This window comes from Pogoniulus pusillus, chromosome 19 (assembly GCF_015220805.1).
Source record: "Pogoniulus pusillus isolate bPogPus1 chromosome 19, bPogPus1.pri, whole genome shotgun sequence".
Lineage (NCBI taxonomy): Eukaryota > Metazoa > Chordata > Aves > Piciformes > Lybiidae > Pogoniulus > Pogoniulus pusillus.
Genome location: NC_087282.1, coordinates 12,890,431 through 12,913,000, shown reverse-complemented (window position 1 = coordinate 12,913,000; position 22,570 = coordinate 12,890,431). Strand labels below are relative to the sequence as shown.

The 22,570-nt window shown below is 39.6% G+C and overlaps 1 protein-coding gene and 1 long non-coding RNA gene across 2 annotated transcripts in view; one reads left to right on the top strand and one right to left on the bottom strand.

The window, feature by feature from the left end:
- LOC135183688 (uncharacterized) overlaps positions 1-22,570 on the top strand; it is a 41,497-nt gene that overhangs the window by 1,569 nt on the left and 17,358 nt on the right. The window contains exon 2 of the long non-coding RNA XR_010305654.1: positions 1,477-1,574. This is a non-coding gene — a long non-coding RNA (uncharacterized LOC135183688). The remainder of the gene's footprint in view (positions 1-1,476; positions 1,575-22,570) is intronic.
- On the bottom strand, positions 4,411-13,802 carry LOC135183686 (homeobox protein CDX-4-like). Its single transcript, XM_064158882.1, has 3 exons — positions 13,231-13,802; positions 8,283-8,428; positions 4,411-5,020 (listed from the first exon to the last, which is right to left on the bottom strand). Exons 1-3 carry the CDS (start codon positions 13,661-13,663, stop codon positions 4,817-4,819), a joined length of 783 nt encoding a protein of 260 aa, XP_064014952.1. The 5' UTR covers positions 13,664-13,802; the 3' UTR covers positions 4,411-4,816.

Below are 22,570 nucleotides of genomic sequence, written 5' to 3'. Positions count from 1 at the left end.
TTTAGCACTTAGGATGCTAATAAAGCCAGGCCTTCTTCCTACCTTGCATGTGTTCAGTTTTGTTCAACTAAAACCTGCTGAAAATGTTAGAAGGGTTAAAAAAGAGACAAGCAGTGTGTATAGAGTGTGAAGTCAATTAAAAGAAACCAGGTGCTTGTCTGCAGGGAGTTTCGACTTTAGCATTTGATTTGAGAATGAGATGCAGGTGGTAGGCAAAGGTGTGGCAGACAATGAGATCTGAGAGCAGCATCACGCTTGTTTCATTGAAGAGCTTTTATCTGAGTGCAACTTGCGTTCTAATTTAATACATAAGTGAATGTTACAGGCATTTAAATGGGCAGTAGTGAACATTTGGCTTGACCTCTGTTAGGTGCTGAAGCAGGGATTAAAATAATTTGCTGAATTGAAGCATAAAATGAGGAAGTGTTGAGTTTTGGCATAGTATACTGCGTGACCTCTTTCTAATGAGTGTCTGAGGTATTAGCAAACCAAGAGAGGAAGTCTCCTTAATTAAAAAAGATCCTTTGTTACACTAGTTTCATATTTAACACGTTTTGCTTTTTAATTAATAGATTGAAAGTTCAGCTGAAGTTGGAGTTTCAGGAGACTTTTGTTTGTTTTAGTGTGAATTCTCTCTTAGCAAAAACAATGACTACCTGGATAAAAATAAACCATTCTAGCAACACACCTTTTGTAACCTCTAGCCATACTTGAAGAATGCCTCCTTAATGTTGAATTTTCAGATGTAAATCCCAGAATCCCAGCATGGTAGGGCTTGGAAGAGATCTCTGGAGATCATCCAGTCCAGCCCCTCTGCTAAAGCCGGGGCACCCACAGCAACTTGCCAAAGATCATGTCTAGGTGGGCTTGGAATCTCTCAAGAGAAGAAGACCCTAGAAACTCTCTGGGCTGCCTGTTCCAGGGCTTCAACACCTTCACACCAAAGAAGTTTCTCCTCTGTTTAGGCAGAAGCTCCTGGGTTTTAGCCTGTGCCCATTTCCCTTTGTTTCAGTTAATGGATCAAAGAATTAAGTTGTAAGAATTCTGAGGCTTCAGAGATTTTAGCTTCAACTGCACATGAAAGGCAGCAGCCAATGTTTTGTTTCAGATCTGTTGTTACAGCTTTGCTGTCTAGCACTGAACAGCAGTGACTGAGCTGTTTTACCTGTGACTGTCTTACCTGTTCTCAAATTAGGAAACCTTGACCCAAATGGCATGGTACCATGTGCTGCAGAGAATTTTTGTGGGACTCAATGATCTTGGAGGTCTCTTCCAACTGAAACAATTCTATGATTCTGTGATAATCAGTGTTTAGCATGTCCATGGAACAGTAAAGATTATTTCTTCAATGCAAATAATATTTTCTTTTAAAAATGGAGCTGTAACCATCTATAGGTGACCCTGTTTAATGCATTGGAATTTGTGATGAGGAAAAGATGCTGGTAATTTCAGTGAGCTTGTTTTTTCCCTCTCCAGGTGCATCCAGCATCTCATTGAGAGGTCATTGTTTTGTTTAGAAATAGGAATGTGTAACTCCTGAGGCAAACCTGAGCGTCTTCATTTGTAGAAATAAGGTGAGTCAAGAATGATGGGGGAGCTTAAATGAAAATATTTTTATGATACAGGTATTTTGTAGCTTCTAAGAGGTTTGGGGCTTTGTGCAAGAGCATGCAGCTTATACTGAAAACGTAGAGGGAAAAGTAATCTTAGTTTGAAGAGTCTGTCAAGTTTTTATTTAACCTGCATTGCTATCAAAAGCAGTCAATTAAGAGGTCAAGTTATGCTCTCCTGCTTTCCAGTTTCTAGTCTACTACCATACTGTCACTACTCTAAGTCCAGATAAATTTGTCCTCTTCTTTATTTCCTGCCACAGATCAATATTTAGAAGTTAGTTAATGAAGCCAGATCATTGTGCTGCTCCACAGAGTCTCAGCATGAACAGGTTGTGGCAAATTGTTCCTCCTTGATTAAGTATTTATAGACAGAGAGATGGAGAAGGACAATTGTTCCCAAAGCTTTGGCACCTCTGTGATATTCTCATCAGCATAAAGATGATTCAAAGAAAAGTCAGAAGGGATTTGCTGGCTGCTTGAATTGAGCAGTTGTGTGATGCAGAATTTTCTTTTGATATCAGCATGGTGTTAAAGTGGCTCATGACTCTGCAAAGTGGAAATACCAACTGCAATAGCTGGATTTAAACAGTGTGATGGTTTTCCATTTACATAAAGTAAAAAAGACAGGAAACTGAGAGAGCGTGGGTAGGGAACCCACTGGATGAGGAGGATTGTGTTTGATTTCTTATTGTTTTAATTGCCTAATGGTGCTTAGGGCAAGTCTGATTAAAATTCCCTGGAGAAGTCTTCAAAAGAGGGAAGATAAATATTAGAAAATGTTATTTATAGCCTTTAGTGTTCCTTTGCACCCACGTAAATACAAAAATTAAACACAAAGAGCTGGATCACATCTTCTGAAGTTTGCCTTTATGTGAGCAATGCAAGAGTCAAACACAGCTGCCCAGAAGAGTGGTGGCAGGGCTTGCTAATGGCTGTGCTGTGTCCACCCAACAGCATGGCCTCAACCTTGTGTTCTCATGCTCATCTTGGGAGGACATAGTCGTCAGAGGGCCTCCTGTCAGCCTGTGGTGTAGTCATTAATGGGCTATTAATGTATCTTGATGTTTTCCTGCCACAAAGAAAAATACCTGGTGTGGGCTACCATCAGATAAAATGTCCAAACTTTGTCACAGACAGAAGAGTTTTCTTGTTTGATCTGCTTGCTATGTCCCATCTTTTTGTCTTAATATCCTCCTGAGATGGTGATATAACTGCATATTTAATCACTCTGCAATCAAGTTTACTAAAAATGATCCCAGTTAGTCTAATTTTTTTTCTTGGAATATTTTGAGAAACAGTTGTGCCACTACACTTTGATTTAAAGGGATGTTATGATCTATGGGGGGAAGAACTTCTTATATGACATAGTTATATCCCAAGAAGATAATCTAATAGAGGCTTTGGGCTTAAATATCTAGTGCAATGAAGAGACTGCCTCCCCTAATTTTTTTATTAAGATGTGTTTTGAATAGCTATTTAAAATAGACATGGTGGAAAGAAATTAAGATCATGAAAAAGGAAAACACTTTTTATTGGAAAGGTGGATGTTAAATGCTTTGTAGCCCGGTTAAGTTCCCATTTGACTTCTAAAACTGTCTCATTTAAAATCATAGAATGCTCTGGGTCGGAAGGGACCTTTAAAGGTCATCTACTCCAACCCCCCTGCAGTCAGCAGGTACATCTTCAAATAGATCAGTTTGCTCAGATCCCATTTCGTGCCTTGGGTTTTCTTTCTACTTTCCCCAGCCTCATCAGTTGTCTCCCACACGCTGTTGCTGCCTTCACCTGCCAATGTGGACCAATAATTAAAGCTGACCTCACTGTGAGTGTGTTTCTCCTTAATTTGTGCTCTTTCAGGAGTGCACACGAAGTGAACACTTTGTTTGTTACATGCTTGGTGTGATGGTGTGAATGCTGAGCTTTGATAACAGCTTGAAATAGTGTCAGCTGCTTTGGGAAATTTCTTGCTTTTAGCCCAAAATAAGTGTCATGGAAAATAATCAGTATATCTCACTTGGAAGGTTTAGAGACATTAAATAGATTCTTTATTTGCTTTGTGGTGGTTTGCTGGCAGAAACAGCTTTGTTTTCCATTTTATTGCTGAGCAGCAATTTGTGCACTCACTGAAGACTGGAGCAATACTTCTCTTCCTCCAAACTATTTGGCAGCTACTGATATATGTGGCATTTCTTACCGTGAAACAAATCCTGTCAGGTTTGGTGTGGTCTTGTAGACCTGTAAGCTTAGGAGATGGGCATGCATGGCTGCAGTTAGACCAGGGCAAAGAAGATATCAGTTATTGCATTAAATCTCTTGGTATAGGAGCACTGTTAGGTATTATGAGGAATGGCAGAGGGAACTGGGATTTAGTGTGGAGAAGAAGAGGCTGAGGGGACACCTCATAGCTCTCTACAACTCCCTGAAAGGAGGCTGGAGTGAGGTGGAGTTGGTCTGTTCTTGTTAGTATCAGGCAACAGAACAAGAGCAAATGGCCTCAAGTTGCACCAGGAGAGGTTTAGGTTGGATATCAGGAAAAATTTCTTTCTGAATGAGTGGTCCGGTACTGGAACAGGCTGCCCAGGAAAGTAGTCATCATCCCTGGTTGTGTTCCAGAAACATATGAATATGGCACTTTGGAACATGGTTTAATGATCATGGTGGTATTAGGTTAATGGTTGGACTTAATGCTCTTAGAGATCTATTTCAACCAAAACAATTCTATGAATCTGTTTTAAAGTGTTTTAGATGGTTTTTGTTGTGTTCAGAAAGGGGCATTTATCTCAGGACACTTCAGTGTGAATATTTATTAATGTCTATGGCTCACTCTAATGATATAAACTGTAACAAACAAAATACACCCAGTATCTTATCCTGTATGCAATAGTACTTTACAATCAATTCTGTGCATGTATATATATATATATGATCAGACTAGAACTATGCTTACTGAATCTTCAGTTGTGTCCTTTGTCTCAGTCTGAAGCAAATTACCTGCTGCTCAAAGATTTGGAGTGATGAACCTGAGCAGCACAAGTCCCCTGAAATTTCAGCAATAGTTACAATACTCTGATCATAGTCCTCGGTCCTATACTTTGAAACCAGCACTCTGAAGAGAGGTAAATGAAAACAGCTTTCTGCAAAGTGGAATTTTCAAGAGAAGATGTGTTGCCTTTTTTTTTAACTTTTCCTTCTTCCTTTGTTCATTATGAAACTATGACCTGTTGAATGTCATCAGGCTGTAATCCATTTATCCCATGTGGTAGGGGGAACAGAGAACTGGAGATTTCATTTGGACTAATCGAACCAGAGTCACTCTGAGCTGAGCCCCCACTGCCATCAAACTGAGATATTTTCTTCTTGATCATTTTTCTTTCTTTTGCTCTGCGATTCTGGAACCAGATTTTCACCTGTGGTGTTAGAAATGAAAGCTGATTAATTCAAAGCTATGGTCAACTTTGTACACTAAGAATAGCAAAGAAAATAGGGATGTGTCAAAAACCCATCAAACATAAAAAACTGAAACAAACAAAACAAAACCAAAACCAAAAGGCAATATTAAAAAACCCAAACAAAAATGTCCCAAAAACTCACAACTCAAAACATTGAATCCGTATCCGGTTTGGTTAATCTGTATTCATTTTCTGCACCACAATCAACAGAAAATGGCTTTCATCTCTTAGACCAGGGGTAAAGTGATCTTGTAGGTTTAGTAATCAACTTACACAATTAAATTCGGGGTCCACCCAGATAATCATCTAAGCTTTTAGAGTGGTGTGTGCCAGGCTTTAGGAAGCTGTGATTATAGATTTATATTTTTTAAAATCATATATGTTACACATTAATTCAAACTCAAGGAGTAAGAGTTCTCCTTTCCTGTTTATGTTGCAAGTGATTTTTGTGTGTTTCTGAGGATATCTGACACAGTATATGTACAAATACAAATTAATCATTGAATGGTTTGGACTGGAAGGGATCTTAATTACTGTGTAGTTTCAACCCTCCTGCTGTGGGCATGGACAGCTCCTACTAGACCAGGTTTCTCAAGGCCCCATCCAAAGAGACTTTGAATTCTTAAGGCTTAGACCCTCCATAACTTCTCTGGGCAATCTGTTCCAGTGCCTCACTACCCTCTTGGGAAAGAATTTCTTCCAAATATCTAATCTTAGTCCAGCTTCTTCCATTTTAAAGCCATTACCCCTTATTCTGTCACTCATGCCTTTGTAAGAAGTCCTTCTCTTGCTGTCCTGTAGCCCCCTTCAAACACTGGAATACATATCCTTACGTGTTCTGGAAGCTTGGGATTTTTTTCTGTGATTGGTCTATATATTTCACAGCTACCTGTGTGCTATGGCATGTGCATAGAAAGATCAGCATTACTTACTGACAGTGAATTTCTCAGGCTTGTGTAAAGACTCCTGGCTGTTTGAAATCTACTTTTAGTTGAAGTTATCGCTATTTCTTTTCTCACATGAAAGTGTGGATGAGTAGAAAACACCATTTGTGCTTTCCTTATCATTAATTTTTGTGTTCTGTCTTGACAGTTTTTGTAACATTCTATGAAGTGTTGAATACAGTATATATTGAAAATGTCAGTATTATTTTCCCATAGGTTTTTTTAATGACCTTACTAGTAAGGCCAAATAAAAAAGCATTTCACTTTGTCATGAATCCTGTAGAAATGCAGGTAGATTATGTGGTTTTCCTACATTATGCCTGAAGGAAATTCAGCAGTCAAAAATCAGATGGCTTTAAGAAAAACAGTTCCGTAAAAGGAAATTGATTTTATGCAGTGTTGCTGGTTATTCCAGGCATGTCTGTGCTCTAAATCAGCCAGCTTGCATAACACTGAGGTGCAGGCTTTGCATCTTTCATAATAGCAATGCTCTTTGAACTCTCCAGTGCAGATGCATCCTGCTGTATAACAAACTTAAGACTATCAGTTACAGACTTGATTTTTATAATTGCTTTCTGGGCCCACTTAGAGTCTGCAGAGTTATTCTATCTACTGTTTGAGTCTGGGATTGAACGTCATTGTGGTATGATATATTTATAAACAATACTTGATCCTAAAATGGCATTGTTTGTCTGTGCTTTCTTATACCTCCATCCTCAACGGGTCTCTGTCTGTTCAGCACAGACTGAATGCTGAAGCAGAGGAGGCCACTGAAAGAGGAGACTAATTTAGGTGTGTATTGAGCAAGAACAAAAGGTTGCAACATTTTAAAAAAAGAAATCACTTGCTTAAATTTACCTAGGGACAATAAATGTGGTTGCTAAGGTGTGAGATGCCTTATTTAGTATCACCAAATCTTCTCTTATTCCCCAGCTGCAGCAGAACCAATACAGTTCTGTTGTGTGAGGAGGGCTGGATTCAGCAGTTAATATATTTGCAGGCTGCAGAGCTTCTGCTTTGTGTGTTCTCTGGCATGGTGATTTAGGATATTACAGAATCCCAGAACTCCAGCATGGTGGGGGTTGGAAGGGACCTCTGGGAATCATCCAGTCCAACCTCTAAGCTAAAGCAGAGTCACCCACAGCAACTTGCCCAGTATCACAATGTCCCAGATGGGTCTCTGCAGAATCTCTGCAGAGGAGACTCCACAATCTATCTGGGCAGTCTGCTCCAGGGGTCCAGCACCTTCACGCTGAGTTTCTCCTGATCTGCAAACAGAAGCTCCCGGGTTCCAGAGTGTGCCTGTTGCCCCTTGTCCTGCCACTGAGCATCATGAATAGAGAGGCCCATCCTCTTGCCCTCCTCCTTTTAGCTCCTGTTGAGTATTAATCAGACCCTCTCTCAGGCTGCTCTTCTCCAGGCTCAAAACCCCCAGGGCTCTCAGCCTTTCCTTCTCACAGAGGTGCTCTAGGCCCCTCAGCATCTTTGGAATCTCTGTTGGACTCTCTCTTGTAGTTTCCTATCTGTTGAACTGGGGAGCACAGAACTCGACCCAGTGCTCCAGATATGTCCTCTGTAGGGCAGCATAGAGGGGGAGAAGAACCTCCCTTGATCTACTGTTCACTGTTTTATTCATTGTGTTGAGTAAAAGAAACACAAATAGGTGACACTGGTTATGGCACATATAATGATTTAAGTAAGAGATAAAATTTGATAAACACTTCAATGAAGATCTACTCTTTTGGTTTTTTTTAATGAGGACAGGCTGAGAGAGCCAGGGCTGTTCAGCTTGGAGAAGAGAAGGCTCCACGGAGACCTTATAGTGGCTTTCCAGGGAGCTCCAGGAGAGCTGGGGAAGTACTTTTTACAAGGGCTTGTTGTGATAGGATGAGGGACAATGGTTTGAAAGTAGAGCAGGGTAGATTTAGGTTGGACATAAGGAAGAACTTCTTTACAGTGACGGTGGTGAGACACTGGAACAAGTTGCCCAGGGAGGCTGTGGATGCCCCCTCCCTGGAGATGTTCAAGGCCAGGTTGGACAGGACCTAGAGCAACCTGCTGTGGTGGAAGGTGTCCCATGGCAGGGGACCTAGATGATATTTAAGGTCCCTTCCAACCCAAACCATTCCATGATTAGTTGGTATTTGTACATATATTGTGTCAGATATGCTCAGAAGCCATGTGATGGATGCGTAAGGTGGATGCTGCCCATGTCCCCGAGCAGTTGGAGTTTCTGGTGAAGGGTGTTACTCAGATGGTGGATAGTCTCTCTGTACCTGTCTTTCAGATAGTCCCAGATTTGCTGCCAGCTCTGACTTTCTCCTGATTGTAATGTATCTGTTGCAGTGAAATTCCTTCTCTAATTCTAGTCTCTGATGATCTGTGTAAACCACTCGGTACTTTTCTTTTGTTCTTGTTTTACCTGTTTAAGAAAGAAATATTATTAATGTGTTGAATTTAAATTTCTATAGCAACTTTCAAACATTTTGCAAACATAGAATTAATCCACAGAGTGCTTGTTTTGTGTATGTCAGAAAAGGAATGCAAAGTGCAGAGTGAGTATTGGTTATTGTGACTGTCCTTCCCTCTTTATATTCCTCTCTCTGTAAACATACATTTCAATCTAAAGCTCTTGAGTGAAAAACACCTTGAAGCATCTTAAATATTTCACAGTATTGCATTCTTGGTGCTAGCTATATTTGCTCTCCAAGGGGTTTCGTTTCAGTGCTCACTCAAATGACTTCCATATATATGCAGGCATAAATACATAGCATCTCAAGACCAAGGTTCAGTTGTACCATGTCCTAATTCTCTGAGTTTTAAAAGTTCACCTCTAACACGAAGAAACACCCTAGTAGAAATGTTTTCACTTTCTTGTGTGGCCACAGGATGAGCTTATAATTGAATAATGATTTGAATTAATTTTTTTCCAAAAGGTGGAGTCTCACCAGCTGCTGAGTGCCAGTGAAGTATTGCTGGGTGTAAGACTCAGTGTGTAGGACTTCCCTTTCCGATTGAGGGCACTTAGCAATTTGTAAGATGAGGCAATAAAATACTTGTAAAAGGATTTAAATATCACCCTCTCTCTAACATATCAAAGAAATAATATTCTTGGATATATTGGATGAATACTGTGAAGAGAAGCATTACTTGATGGTTAGAAGGTGTCTAATTTTGTGGGTTTTTAAACAGTTCAGCATGTAATAAGCTGGAGAGTGATATCTGTTCTCCTTTGCACTTTCAACCGGCAGCTAGATAGTTTTCCTTTTTCTTCTGATCTTCCCAGTTTTTTTTTTGATGTGAGTTTTCTGGGACAAACTGTAGGACAAAGACTCCTTTAAAGTGGTTCCCTAAAATCCGTTGAGGTGTTAAGATGAAGCACACGCCACACAAAGGAGCGACAAGGAGATCTTATCAAGAACCCCTTTCACATTCAGAAACACAAGCCAATTGGTTTGGAATTTACAAGCCCTAAACAAATGTCAGACTCTTTCATCTTAGCAGAGGAATAAAAGGGCAGGAATAGATGAAGGAATATTTTTGACTCGTTTCTTCTTAGATTTGGACCAGCACTGAGAGTAGACTGATATTTTTTATCTGAAGGCTAGAGGTAGACGTAGCTTAAGACAGGCAATTAAAGGATGTTTTCCCCAATCCTGTGCCATGCTGACTTCTAGTGTACAACATTTCCAGCCTAAATTTGCAAGACTAAGCCAAATCATCAAAACTAAGTTTACTTTTTATGAAGGCACAAATCGTTGGCTTTCAAAGATTTGCTCTGAGTGATAGTTTTAATGTTAACAGTGGTTTAGATATTCAGGTTTCCTCTAAAATGAAGGCTCAGAAGGCAATCTTTGAAAACAAGTTAAAATTCAACAGGGTTATTCCGGCTTCACTATGATCAGCAAATATAACCATGATTTGAAGGGGTGGAGAAAAGGAATAGTTTTCCCCATTCCCCTTGGTCATAAAATTCACAAAGCATTTCTTCTGAAGACAATAAAGCTGGAAGAAGGCCTCTTTATTTGCTGTGAAAATCATCACCCTTTCCGGCAATATAACTCCTGAAGAAAAGAGGGAGAAGGAAGAGACAAGACTGCATATCAAAGCAAAGTGAAGTGTTAAAAGGTCCTGTTGCCTCAATATGACAGATAGGCCTCAAAACCTCAGACAATGTAGGCCAGTGGAAAATAGATGTCACAACCAGTTCACAAAGCAAAATAAATTAGCATTAGAGCAGAGGCCTGCCCTCCCTCCTTTTCTAGTTTGCTTTCTGGCTGTATTTCTATGATGTAATCTGAATTACGTGGACATCACTGCTTGTTTAAACACAGACATGAAATGTGTTGACTGCAGTTAAAAAAAAGCTGAGGCTGATCTTGCAAAGTGTAAAAAAAATGTTGTCCTTTTGTTCAGATCCCTGGTAGTCCATCCCCTCTTGAGAAGGGTCACTCCTTGGTGAAGTTTCCTATCTCATTCAGATACCTTCTTTTGGGTGTGTTTTGTGCTGTGAAGGCTTACTCAGCCTCACGAAATACACGTTTTACACTGTTGGTTACACACTTCTTAACAATGAATCACTCTGAAATTCTGCTCACACATAACTGAAGCTAAAGGGGCATTTTATCACTGGTTATTAATGAAGAGAGGAGCAGACTGTAAGGAATTCTGTAGCTGTTCCATCTGATTTTCTTAGCCTCTTTGGGAAGACATCTTTACCAGCCCATTTGTGATGTTTCTATTTCCAAATTTCTTATCGCTTCATACGTTTGCAGTGTCTGTATTTGACGTGAGTTAGGAAGAGGATATATGATTTCTAATCATGTTTTGTCTGTCAAAGGACACAGTAATTCTGTCTCCATGATGTTTTATCCTGAGGATTGACTTGGCCTGGTAGATTTTTCGTTTCACTTTTCCTGCAGTTTAATTTTTGTTACAAAATTATAAATGTGAATATCAAATCAGAATGTAGCATATTTAATAGAGGGGGTTAAAAAATCCCATTAACACCTGACCCTACAAACAATTCCTTTTCTCTTTAGAACAGTATTTTAGTGGATTAATTAGATTAATTAGATTTGGTTTGCTCTCTATTAGTCCATGCTAGTCATGTACATCCATGTGAGCACATGCCACTAGTGAAGTTAGAGACTTGCAGACCTTTATGTATATATTTGTTTGTAAAGTTTAGAGCTGTAATTCTGAAATTTCAGAGCACTGAACTGTATTAAGCAATGATAACAGTGAAAGAGAGAAGCCAGGAGCTACTTTGATAGCACAAATAATACAATGGCGTTGAGGAAAAGAAAGAGCAAACCTGTTTCAAAGAGCGGCTGTAATGCCATCAAATAACTTTCCTTACATTATCTTCTGGACAAAGCATTGAGAAGTTAATATGTAGCCTTTACATGCATAATTTTGGCCTTATTTGTTTGAATTTCCTTTCATTCTTCACAACTTTTAATGTGCCAGTATTAAAATGTTTCTGTTTTTACAGTTATCAGTATTTTTAAAACAGCAGCAAAAAGCCAAAACCCTATGCAACTTTTCTTGCTTTATAAAACCACATTCATGCTTTTCTCTCCCAACTCTTTTTTTCTTTTCTTTAATAAGCTGGGGTGATGTCTTGAGCCCAGTTGTGGGAAGTCCTGAGCCGGTTTTAACACTTCAAAGGACTGGTCTCTAGGAATGTAAGGCCTCAGGACATGTACCTATGCCAGGCCCTGTTTCACCTGTCCACTGCAGTTCATAAAGCATTTCAGCATGTCTGTAAATGCCCTGGAATTGCTTTTCAGACTAGAAATGAATTTAAACGTTTTGAATTCTCATGAATTGTGTATTTCAGGGAGGTTGAGTAAGCACATGAAAGCCTTCCAGGAGCTTCCATGTCTGTGCAGCAAGGAGGAATTAGATGTTTAACATATAAAATCCAGTGCCAACATGACAGGAACAGGGTTGCCTTATAGACATTCAGTGGTCTTAGTTGAATTTGATCTACACTCGAGTCTTGCATAACTTCTACACCTGGAAATCTCCAAAGATGTTAATGAAGTTACTGCTGATTTACATTAGTACACAGAAGGGGGGAAGCCAGACTATAAATCTGCTTGACTTTGAAGACCTTTGTAGAGGCTCCAAGTGGAAGGGTGACATTGTGATATCTTCACCTTCACTGGGCAGTTGAGATTTAGTAACAGTGGGAAAGCAGTGTTAATCTGCTTTATAACTAAGAAACAATAACCAGGCTAATTTTGCTCTTGAGCAATAACCATTTGAAGGAGGATTGTGTCTCAAGCAGCAGCACAGATTTTCTGTGTCTTCCTAGATCACTCCAATTGTAATTACTCCTCTTTCTTTAAGAGCATTTTCTTTGATGCTTTCTAGCACACACTTACTACTTTTAACCTTAACAATAGATTTATCAAAGCTTGCTACACCCAATTTACACCTTGGGGAATATACACTGCAAGGTTCATCTGGCACGTAGCTTGTGACAAAAACAGGCACAGCAATGAGTGAGACTTGCAAGAAAGTGGTTTGTAATTGTGGCAAGCTGCAAAATTCTAGTGCAGGGGAAAAGTATATAAAACTGATTTGAAATTAAATGTAAAGGGAGCTTAACTGAAGAGAGATGTGGTCTACAACGACAACAGTCTGTGTTGATCTTTTGAGTTAGATTAGTGCTCTAGGAGTATTTCTTCTCCCCTAATAAATCTAGGTAGAAAAACCAAATACATGGGAACAACAACAGCAAATTGCATTACAGCTACAGTTGGATCAGAGCACATCATTTTCTTTGAAAGTATTGAGGGGGAAAAAAAGTAACAACCTGATTTTTTTATTCTTATTTAGCTTCTGGCATAACATGGTTATGCAGCAATTTTACCTGTAACTGTTAAATGTTGCTGCATTCTTTTTTCCAGAACACTCTCAATCTATCACATTTTTCATCCAGAATGCTTTCTAGAGCAAAGATTGCTGGGCTGGAGTGAGATGCAGCCACATCTAAACACAGTGGCCATCCCACATTAGGAACCCCATAAAGCCTTTAGCCATGAAAGTGAAACTAGTGCAAATTTAGTGAAAAGAGCATTAAACAGCAGTAGGTTAAATAACTGTCATAAATGACCCACCAACCTATGTGCTGCAAGGAAAGTTAATTATTTCTAAGATCAGTGATAGCAGAAGATGCTTTCTGAGGTTGGAAGTGGAATAGACACTTACCAGTAGTGTTAGCTTGCACGCTTTTCCTCATCCATTCATAAGAGCTGTGCTTTTGATTGTTCGGAGAGATTTGCTGTGTATTAATTGTATCTACAGGAGGTAACCCCCCAGATGCAGTGGGATGGAGGGAGCTGTAATCAGCAGAACTGTAGGAGACCTGTCCCGGGGATGAGCCGTTGATGTGTGCAGCTGCAACTGTGCTGGAGGGTCCTGGGCCGTAAGCATTCCAGTCCTCCCTCTGTGGGCCATAGTGAGATCCCCAGGTTCCTGCAGGCTGGCTGTGGCTGTCCAGAGCTGGCATATGATGGTATCCCATGTAGTCAGAATAAGATGGAGTAGACACAAAGTTTTGCACTGGCAGGTTGTTGTTGCTGCACCTTGCAGCCCCTGGATACATGCTGGTCTCTTTATCCAAAAGGGAACTCACATACATGATTGTCCCAGATTGTAAAGGTGTTGTCACAACATCTTGTTCTTCCCTGTTTTCTTCTGCTGTTTAAAAAGAATGGTGCTTGTTTTTTTCTCTAATAATGCCCCTCTGCTTGGAATCTTCTACTTCATCCTCTTTTATTACCAACTGTGTTACCAGGTGCTGGTGGTAATGGTTTACCAAGATCTTGCCTGACGTCAGCCTAACTGCCTGCCTCATAATTACATTTACATTCAAATGAAGGGCTGACCCACCCCACCTTTCTGCCAGTTCTGGTGCTTTCTCTTTTAGAGAACTTTTATCTATCCTATTACCCTTCCCTGATATCCAGCAGCAATTCCAGTACTGTAAGGTGATGCAACAGTCCCTTGTATTTGTAATATAGTAAATATAACTTTTTTTTTTTCTTTTAAGGACAAACTGGTTAATATAACAACAAAGTTTGGTGTTCAGATGATTTCTTGTCTGAAAACTTTATTTCATGATGCATTATCAATCAACAAATAAAAAAAACCCCAAACCTCTCCTAATTGCACAGATACTTAAATAAAAAACTATCTCATTTTTACTTCTTAAATTAAGAGGCAGAATCAGTGTGAGTAATTGTCAGGCACTAATTTGAGAATACAGACACCTTGTAAACAGCGTGTCTAGAACAGAACTGCCGCAAGAATTTCCCCTCCGTATTGATGTTTGTAAGTAGTTTTCCATCCTGGGAGAAATTAAGGCTCTAACTGCATTGCACATGTTCACATTCTTCCCATACAGAGTGGTGTGCAGAGGTCTCTCCATCTGGTGTCCCTTGCAAAGTGATATATTTTAAAAAGCAGACAATAAATCTTCCCAACAAAGATGGTGTCAGAAGTACAAAGAAAATGACTGTAATAAGTAGTGGAAAAGAAGTCTTTGATTAGACTTGGTAATATTGTTGGCTTCTGTTTCAAACTGAAGACAACCTTTCTCTGTTTGGGAGGCTGGGCTCTTTCCTCTGGAAGTGCTGTTTTCAGTGGGGGCAGCTTAAGTAAGGGGAAGCAGCAGGGAGAAACATCTGGGTTAGTGGATCAGAACTGCCCTTATGCTGTTCTGTAAAGACACATGGGTGCTCTGTGGAGCAGAGTAAGTGTTCCCAGTGAGAAAAAAATATTCTTAAAGTGGTTTTATGTCTTATCACAGAGCTTTATGTAACTTGGGAGAGCGAAACTACACCTTCTGACTTGAGAATTGCCTCTGTGTGGTTGTCTAGGTACAATTCATAGAATGAATTTGATATATATTTATGTTGAATGGATTTCTTAGCAATGAGCTATTTGTCAAGGGGTATTCTTGCAAAAGAGGTGCAAATTACAATGAGTTGTTTCCCTTTACAAAGGTGTGGGTTTTCATTCACTATCCTTTGTATTTTGACACTACTTGGGTTCACACATCCCTTCTAATTCCAGCACTCAAGGATTCGAAGTGTGTACTTGAAGACAGGAAAGATGTTCCTCTTGTGGTTGGATTTGGGCTTTTTTGATGGATGAAAGAAATTGTAGCAAAATCTTGATAATTGGTTTTGCTATATGTAAATTATTTTTGCTATATTTACAGATTATTAATCCTTTGGATCATAGAATCATAGAATTCTATGATCCTGAGAGTGCTGAGGAAAGTTGTATTATGGGATAGGACGTGGAAAATACCTTCTGTAGTTGGTGTTTTCTTATAAAAATAGACATTAAAAATCAAGCAGAACAGACTCTTGTTCCCTTCATCTTGAAAGAAAAAGAATTGTCATGTAATTTTTGGGAGCACACAGAATTTTTAGTACTGTTGTGTACTAAAAAGAACAAAGAGCTACACTGAACATGATCCAAATTAAACACGATTCCCCTGCTGGAAGTATCTGTGGAATCTTTGGCCTGCTTGTGAGTTTTATGCCAGCAATTCAATTGTGTCAGAGCCATAGGAGGGAGAAGTTTTGAAATCCACTGTCTTAGCACAGATGAACGTTAGTTGCTCATAGGTTTCAGGCCAGACATGTTGTTTGACTCCTAAGCACACCGTTTTCACATCTCAGTGAATGGCATTTCATTTCCTGGGATGCATTAGATGATGGTAACATTTTTAATCCCTGCTTTTCCTCTATAAGATGCCTCTGTGCGTACCCCCCACAATTTCAGTATCACTCAGTCCTTTTTTTTTTCTGTTTTGGTATCTCAGAGCTTTATCCTTTATTCTCTGTTCTTCTTTTATCTTTTGTTTATGCTTCTCCTTTCCCTTTCTTGTCTTGCCTGTTCCATTATCTGAATTTTCTTTAGATCTATTTCGATTCTTTCCAGAACATAATTAGATCAAGATATGCCGATGGCAAATTGCTACATTGATTTGATATGGCCTAACAATAGTAATCTTTGACTAAGGCATTCTGTTTAAAAAGATTTACATAGCAGGATAAGATTGCTGGCTAGGACTGCAGATTTTTAACACCAAAGTGAGAATAAGATAGCTAAAATGCCATTCAGATCTTCTGCACCCCAACTCTGATGCCTCCCATTTTGTATAGCAGGGCAAAGTGGGTGTATTAAAAAGGAATTATACCTTTGCATATAGCCGAGTAGTTGGAGGCTACCAAAGTTCTAGGGCTGATGTTTTTTGAGAGGTAACTGACTGTTAATCTGAGTCTCTTTTCCCAAGAGTTGTTTCTTTGCCATACACATATCTTACTGCTCTGATCCAGTAGCTTCTGAGGCACAGAACCACTGCATCTTCAGTGTAGCAGTAACTTGTAGAGGGCATTGCTCTCAGAAGAAGAAGGAAAACTAAAAATGACCTGCCTTTGCCTTGTCCATATCTTCCCTGTGAGGGAAGGGAAATGAATTGCTGTTGGCAGAGGAAGGGCTGGAAGAAGTGCTTGTGGAACGGTGTATTACCTTGGGCCCTCTCCTGGCTTTGTGGAGTTGTGGGTGAGCTTGAGATCCAGATGCCTCATCAATGTGGGAGTTTGTATATATCTCACTTTCCACAGTGAGATAAAGCTGTGTGTTATGTAGTAATTTAAATAATAACAAGTCTTACAAGGAATAGCTGAGAGAACTGGGATTGTTTAGTCAGGAGAAGAGGGGGCTGAGGGGAGACCTCATTGCTCTCTACAGCTCCCTGAAAAGAGGTCTGAATGAGGTGGAGGTCAGTGTCTTCTCCTTAGCATCAGGCAATAGAAGGAGAGGCTATGGCCAGAAATTGTGCAGGGGAGGTTTAAGTTGGATATTAGAAACAATTTCTTTCCTGCAGGAGTGGTCAGGCATTGGAAAAGTCTGGTCAAGAAAGTGTTGGAGTCACCATCTCTGGAGGTGTTGAAAAAACATGTGGACATGGCACTCTGGGACATGATTTAATGGCCACGGTGGTATTAGCTCCGTGGTTGGACTCAATGATCTTAGAGGGCTTTTCAAACCAAAGCAATTTTGTGATTCTACAATTTATCTACTTTGCCAGTGTCCACAGGAGCTGCCTCACTGTTGAAGTGAAGCTCTGTGTGTAAAATCCAGTGTCCTCTGAGATCTTTGGGAAGAAAACTTTCTAGTTTTCTAACAAGTGGTTGGTGAAAATCTAGTGATAATAACAAGTGTGGTGATAACCACAGGAACTATTAAAGCTCTGTTTGTACAGGGAATGTCAATGGTGTATGTGCTGCTCTAAAGAGCTTCTCCAGCTTAGGTAATAATAATATAATCACAAATATGCAATTAAGTGCTTTAATGACAGCTGTTATAACAGCAATTTCAGGGACTACTGGTGGAGTAAAACTGGCCTATACAACAATAACTTGAATGAAGGTGTTTATATCTGTGGTAGTTTTTATCAGGAACCCTCACTCATAAAGTTACTTTTTCATGGGGAGATAAGAAGAAGCAAATATGTCCATCTTTACAGCTTGGAAAGTATATCAAATCTATTTAGGGTTTTGGTTTTGAGGTGAAAGAAGCAGGTGAGCTTAGCATGTCCCATTCTGTCTAATGTGCCGGGAACAGATGTTTGTTTTCTTGCCTCCAGATGACCACTCTAATAACACATCAGGAATGTTTGGCTTAGGAATGCTTTTTGCCTGTTGCTTTATAACTTTGAATCTCAAGCGAAGGACTTGATTTGTGACCTGTGTGTTGCGGTTAGTTCTAATGCAGTATTTCAGAGGTGGTGTTCCTTTATTCAAGCTGGGCTTTGCACACATCCCCAATTCTCCTAAAATTAGTAGTCAGCTGTATAAACCTTGGGGAAAGACCAGTCAGAACATGGAGTGCTGTCAACTGAAGTCAGTTATCTTGGGAACAAATTGGTTGTGGAGAAAGTCAGATGATTTGAATAATTTGAAACAGCAAATGAGCCTGCTCTTGCATTCACTGAAGCTTCTACAAGCACAACAATCCTGAAAATACTATTTGCCTATTTTAATTGGGCTGGCTTAATAGACAGCACCCTAGTTAGGTCTGATTTTTAGGGCTTCACATGTAAGCTCCTGCCAGGCTAATTCTGTACTGACAGATGTGGTACATCCTAGAGAACTGAAGGAGCAAAGGTAGGGGAACTATTTCCCTCGTTGAACTGTTTTCGCTTGCTTGAACTGAGGGAAAATCAGAGACTCATAGACTCATAGAATGGTTTAGGTTGGAAGAGGCCTTAAAGATATCTAGTTCCAACCCCCTGCCATAGGCAGGGACACCTCCCACTAGAACAGGTCACTCACACCACAGGTTTCAGTTCTGTGCTGTGTGTCTCTCTCACCACTAACATGTATTTGTTTTTCATAAGAGACCAACAGTAGAAATAAAAATGTTGGTTGTCCATGGAGCCTTCCTCAGTGGGTTCATTTCAATTCCAAGATCTGACATTTTGGTTGTTAGCAAATCCTTTTGAAAAAAAGAAGGTGGAAAGTGGCATGGTAGGAGCATGGTGATTGTATTTACTCGTCTATCTAATCCAGTACTGTTTTCCCAGCTGCTGCTAGCAGTGATTTACCTTTCATTTCTTAATGTTAACTTTTGCATTCTATTAATAGTAGTGACAATAAATTTCATGTACGATCCTCATCAGTGTTTTGTTTGCCAGGAAAGAAGGATCTGGAGCTAAAGGAGGGTCTTGCTAGTCTGAAATAAATAATTTAAGACCTGCTACAAGATCAATACTGTCAGTAATAAGGATGTGTCCTTCTGCTCAACAGGCAGACTTAACACTGCATGTGAACTCTAGGTTAAATCGATTCTTTTTAGCAGAACCATGAAAATGAACAGCAAAACCTCTATTGAGATTTATTTAGTTTCCTTCCTGAGTCCAGGGCTCCCACTCACTGTCACTAATTCGTGCTGAGCAGAGTACAGCTAGATGGGATTATTGGGTGCTCACTGTTGAGTCCCTGAGAGGTTCTTTGGCGTGGCCTTTCTTTCATGAAGTACCAAAGGAATTGATTGTCTTTACTGTTTGCCATTCCTGCCATACATATGGTTTATGTTCCTGTCAGAGTGGCGTTTCTATTGCATGGATTTAAATCTTCTTTCCAGGTAAGAGAGATTATTATTTTTGTAAAGTCAGTCCAAACTTAGTGTTTTCTTGTGGTTTTGAAGATCAAGAATACTCAGGGTGTATCTTTATTAAGCCTTCCATTTATTGTGATACCTCTTAGAACAGAGTTTGTTAGAAAACTACTTGTTACAAAAAAGCATTTGTGCTCCCAGGGAGGAGGTGGAGTCACCATCCATGGAAGTGTTAAAAAAAACACCACGTAGGCATGGCATTCTGGGATGTGGTTTAGTGGACATGGTGGTGCTGGGTTGAGGTGTGGACTTGATGATCTTAGAGGTCTTTTCCAACCAAAACTATGATATGATTCTCTTTGAGTCTGAAAGGAGCTGGTGAACATTCTCCTCATAGAACCTGTGCTTGCTCTTCACATGGGACTGGCTGTGAGCTACTCACAGTGACACACTGTTTCAGCATGCACCCTGGGTCTGAAAGCACCAACAAGCCAAGTAAGGGTGCTGAAACAGGAGTGTGCTTTTTCATTTTGATGTTAACATCCAGAATCTAGTCCTTGGATAAAGGTAGCATGTGCTCGATGCTCTCAAATGTACATTAATGATTACACAATTCCATAGAGATTGGAGATACTGCACATTTTGTGGGGTTTGGTTTACAAATGTCATTTTGAGCTGTATATCAAGCTCAGCTGCATGAAGTTTTTGTAGGTGCTGTTTGCTGTGCTCTTCTTCATCTAGGTCACAGTTCTCTCTGGGTAACAGGCTTTAAAGGTTAGTGAATCTCTCTGAAAATTGAATATACCTTGATGGTGTTTTTAATCACAATTAGGATTAAGAGCTTAAACATTCTTGTGATGTAGCCTGAGGTATGCTGTTCTTCTTCAGGGCATTTTGCTAACAACCAATCAATCTTCACAGCAACTCTGCTTTGGTGTCCCTTGTTTTTCGATGCAAAAAAAGCAACCACTTATATGACATACCCAAAGCCAAGAAGAAATTAAACATTATTCTGAAGACTGGCACCAATACAACATGACTCACAGAGTTGGATCAAGATACTTTTGAGTTGATTTGGCTCCAGATTTATGTCTATCTTATTTTTAATTACACAATACAGCATCTAGTCAATATCACTACTCAAACTTCTTGGAGAAAAATAGCTTTCTTTTGATTTTAGTGGGCAGCACCAAAGCGCACACTGAAAATATTCAGTCAAATAGATTGCTGCTAAGTTTTACACACACAGAAAAAAAATTGTAGTACCTAAAACAATCACTAACGTAACTAGAAGGTTAATAATCTCTAAGGTATTGCCCTGGTTTATAGATACTGCTTTGGGAGCAATAAATTTTAACCTTTGAACATGTGCTTCTGCAAATAAAATCCAGCCTTATTTTGTGTACTTAACAACTTCAGATTGGAAACACATAGCAACCTATAGCAAGCATGCGTTCTGCAAACTGCCACAGAAATGAGGCAGATCTTCAAAGTGGTCACTTATCTTCCTCAATAACTCTTCTCCATGTAAACAAGATAAAACAGGTCCTCCTGCCAGACCCCCCCTCTCTCTAAATGATGTTTAAATAATTTTAAAGAGAAAGAAGTTGTGTTCAGGCATATTTCTTAAAATTCTTTCTTAAAGGGCTTTCCCTCCTTTTTTTTTCTTTATTATTTTTTTAATTACAAAATCAAGCTCTGTCATGGAAATGTGATTAAAGTGGGTAGCTATGAACTTGATCCTGCAAAACTCTGCTGCCGGTGTTCTGTACACTTAGCTAGACCTAGGTCCTAAATTATCTTTTATCATTACAACAGCCGCAGTTTCCCTCCATATTCTTACCTTGTGAAAGCCTAAATCTGGCCATTTTAATTGTTTTTCTCTGGTTTGCAAGCATGATTCTGCTTAATTAGCCAGGGTGAGGATACTTTTCTCCTTGATGCTTTTTCAGTCTCAAATTAAACTTAATTAGGAATAATTTATTTCCTGCAAGGGTAGTCAGGTGTTGGAACAGGCTGCCCAGGGAGGTGGTGAAATCACCGTCCCTGAAGGTGTTCAAGAAAAGTGTGTGGACATGGCACTTTGGGACATGGTGTAATGGCCTTAATGAGGTTGACTTGATGGTTGGACTTGATGGTCTCAGAGGTCTTTTCCAACTATAATGATTCTATGGAATATGTGTATGTGTGTGTGTGTAACTGTAGGTAAACTGTGTATTGTTGTAGGTAAAATCTCTCCAGCATTTCCCTCTGTGGACAGATTGGCTGTTCTGGGTACTTCCAATGGATTCCTCTTTTGGACATACCCAGTGGAGATCTCTTTGTGGAGACCAGAGTTTTGGCTGGGTGCCATGCTCAGCAGTATGGATGGTAAATCCCTTTTGTTCCCACATGCTGTTTGTCATATTCTGCTTTCCATAATGTGTGGAAATCGGCAGGAGTCTTTCTGTGGCTGAATTTTGTGTTGCAGGTTTTTCATCTCACCTGTGTCACCTAGGAAAGGTACAAACTGCTGTTGCCTGCAAATGTAGCAGCACTGTGAAGAGGGAGAGTGGGAATTCTGCAGTGTACATATGTGTCCATTAAAGATGGAACTTTAGTGTTGTCCTTCTCCCAACCATACAATGATAAACAAAAGGAAGAACTAGTGGAAGTTGTCAGCTGCCTGAACCATCCTGATCTTACCATTCTCCTCCACTTTTTGTAAGACTCATCATGACAATGTATGTGTTCACTTGCTACCAGAGCTGATACCACATTGGCAAATGATTATGAAAAAAAGTCATTTATTTTAATGTTCTTTATATACAAAGTAATTTCACATTACCAACATTTGGATACTCTAATAGTACTATTTCTTATCATTAAAGAAACCCCCCCAAGAATGTAGTGCCTATATGACTTAATGCTCCTAAGTCTTGTTTGCAGTGGTGACGGAGATACTGAGGAGGCCACCTGGATAAAAATTAGTAGTGAGGACAGGCATCCTAAGTGTCTGAATTGCTTGTGACAAGGAGGGGATAAATTCCCACATCACTTATGTGCTTTTTGTTTTCCCTTTGCAGACAAGTTAGGCACATGCCATTACCAGTCATGTTCAGAAGTATCCAGATTACTCTTCAGTACTGATTACCAACTAAATGTTGCTTAGTATGGAAGGGATCAACACTTGGGCATTGAGATCCACTTGAAAAATGCTGAGAGCTTAGAACAGTGTGAAATATTTGTTTGTTTTGTCTTCCATTAATTTGGCTTCTCAGATTTTAGTTTTTAGTGTCACAATAGCTCTGAAAATTGGACCCAGTTTAAGATGAGTTGAATGCAGTTATTGCATGTCTCTGTGGGCTGTGTTGTCTCATGAAACAAAGCCATTTTTAAAGCAACTTACATTTTTTTTTAAAGGGATGTT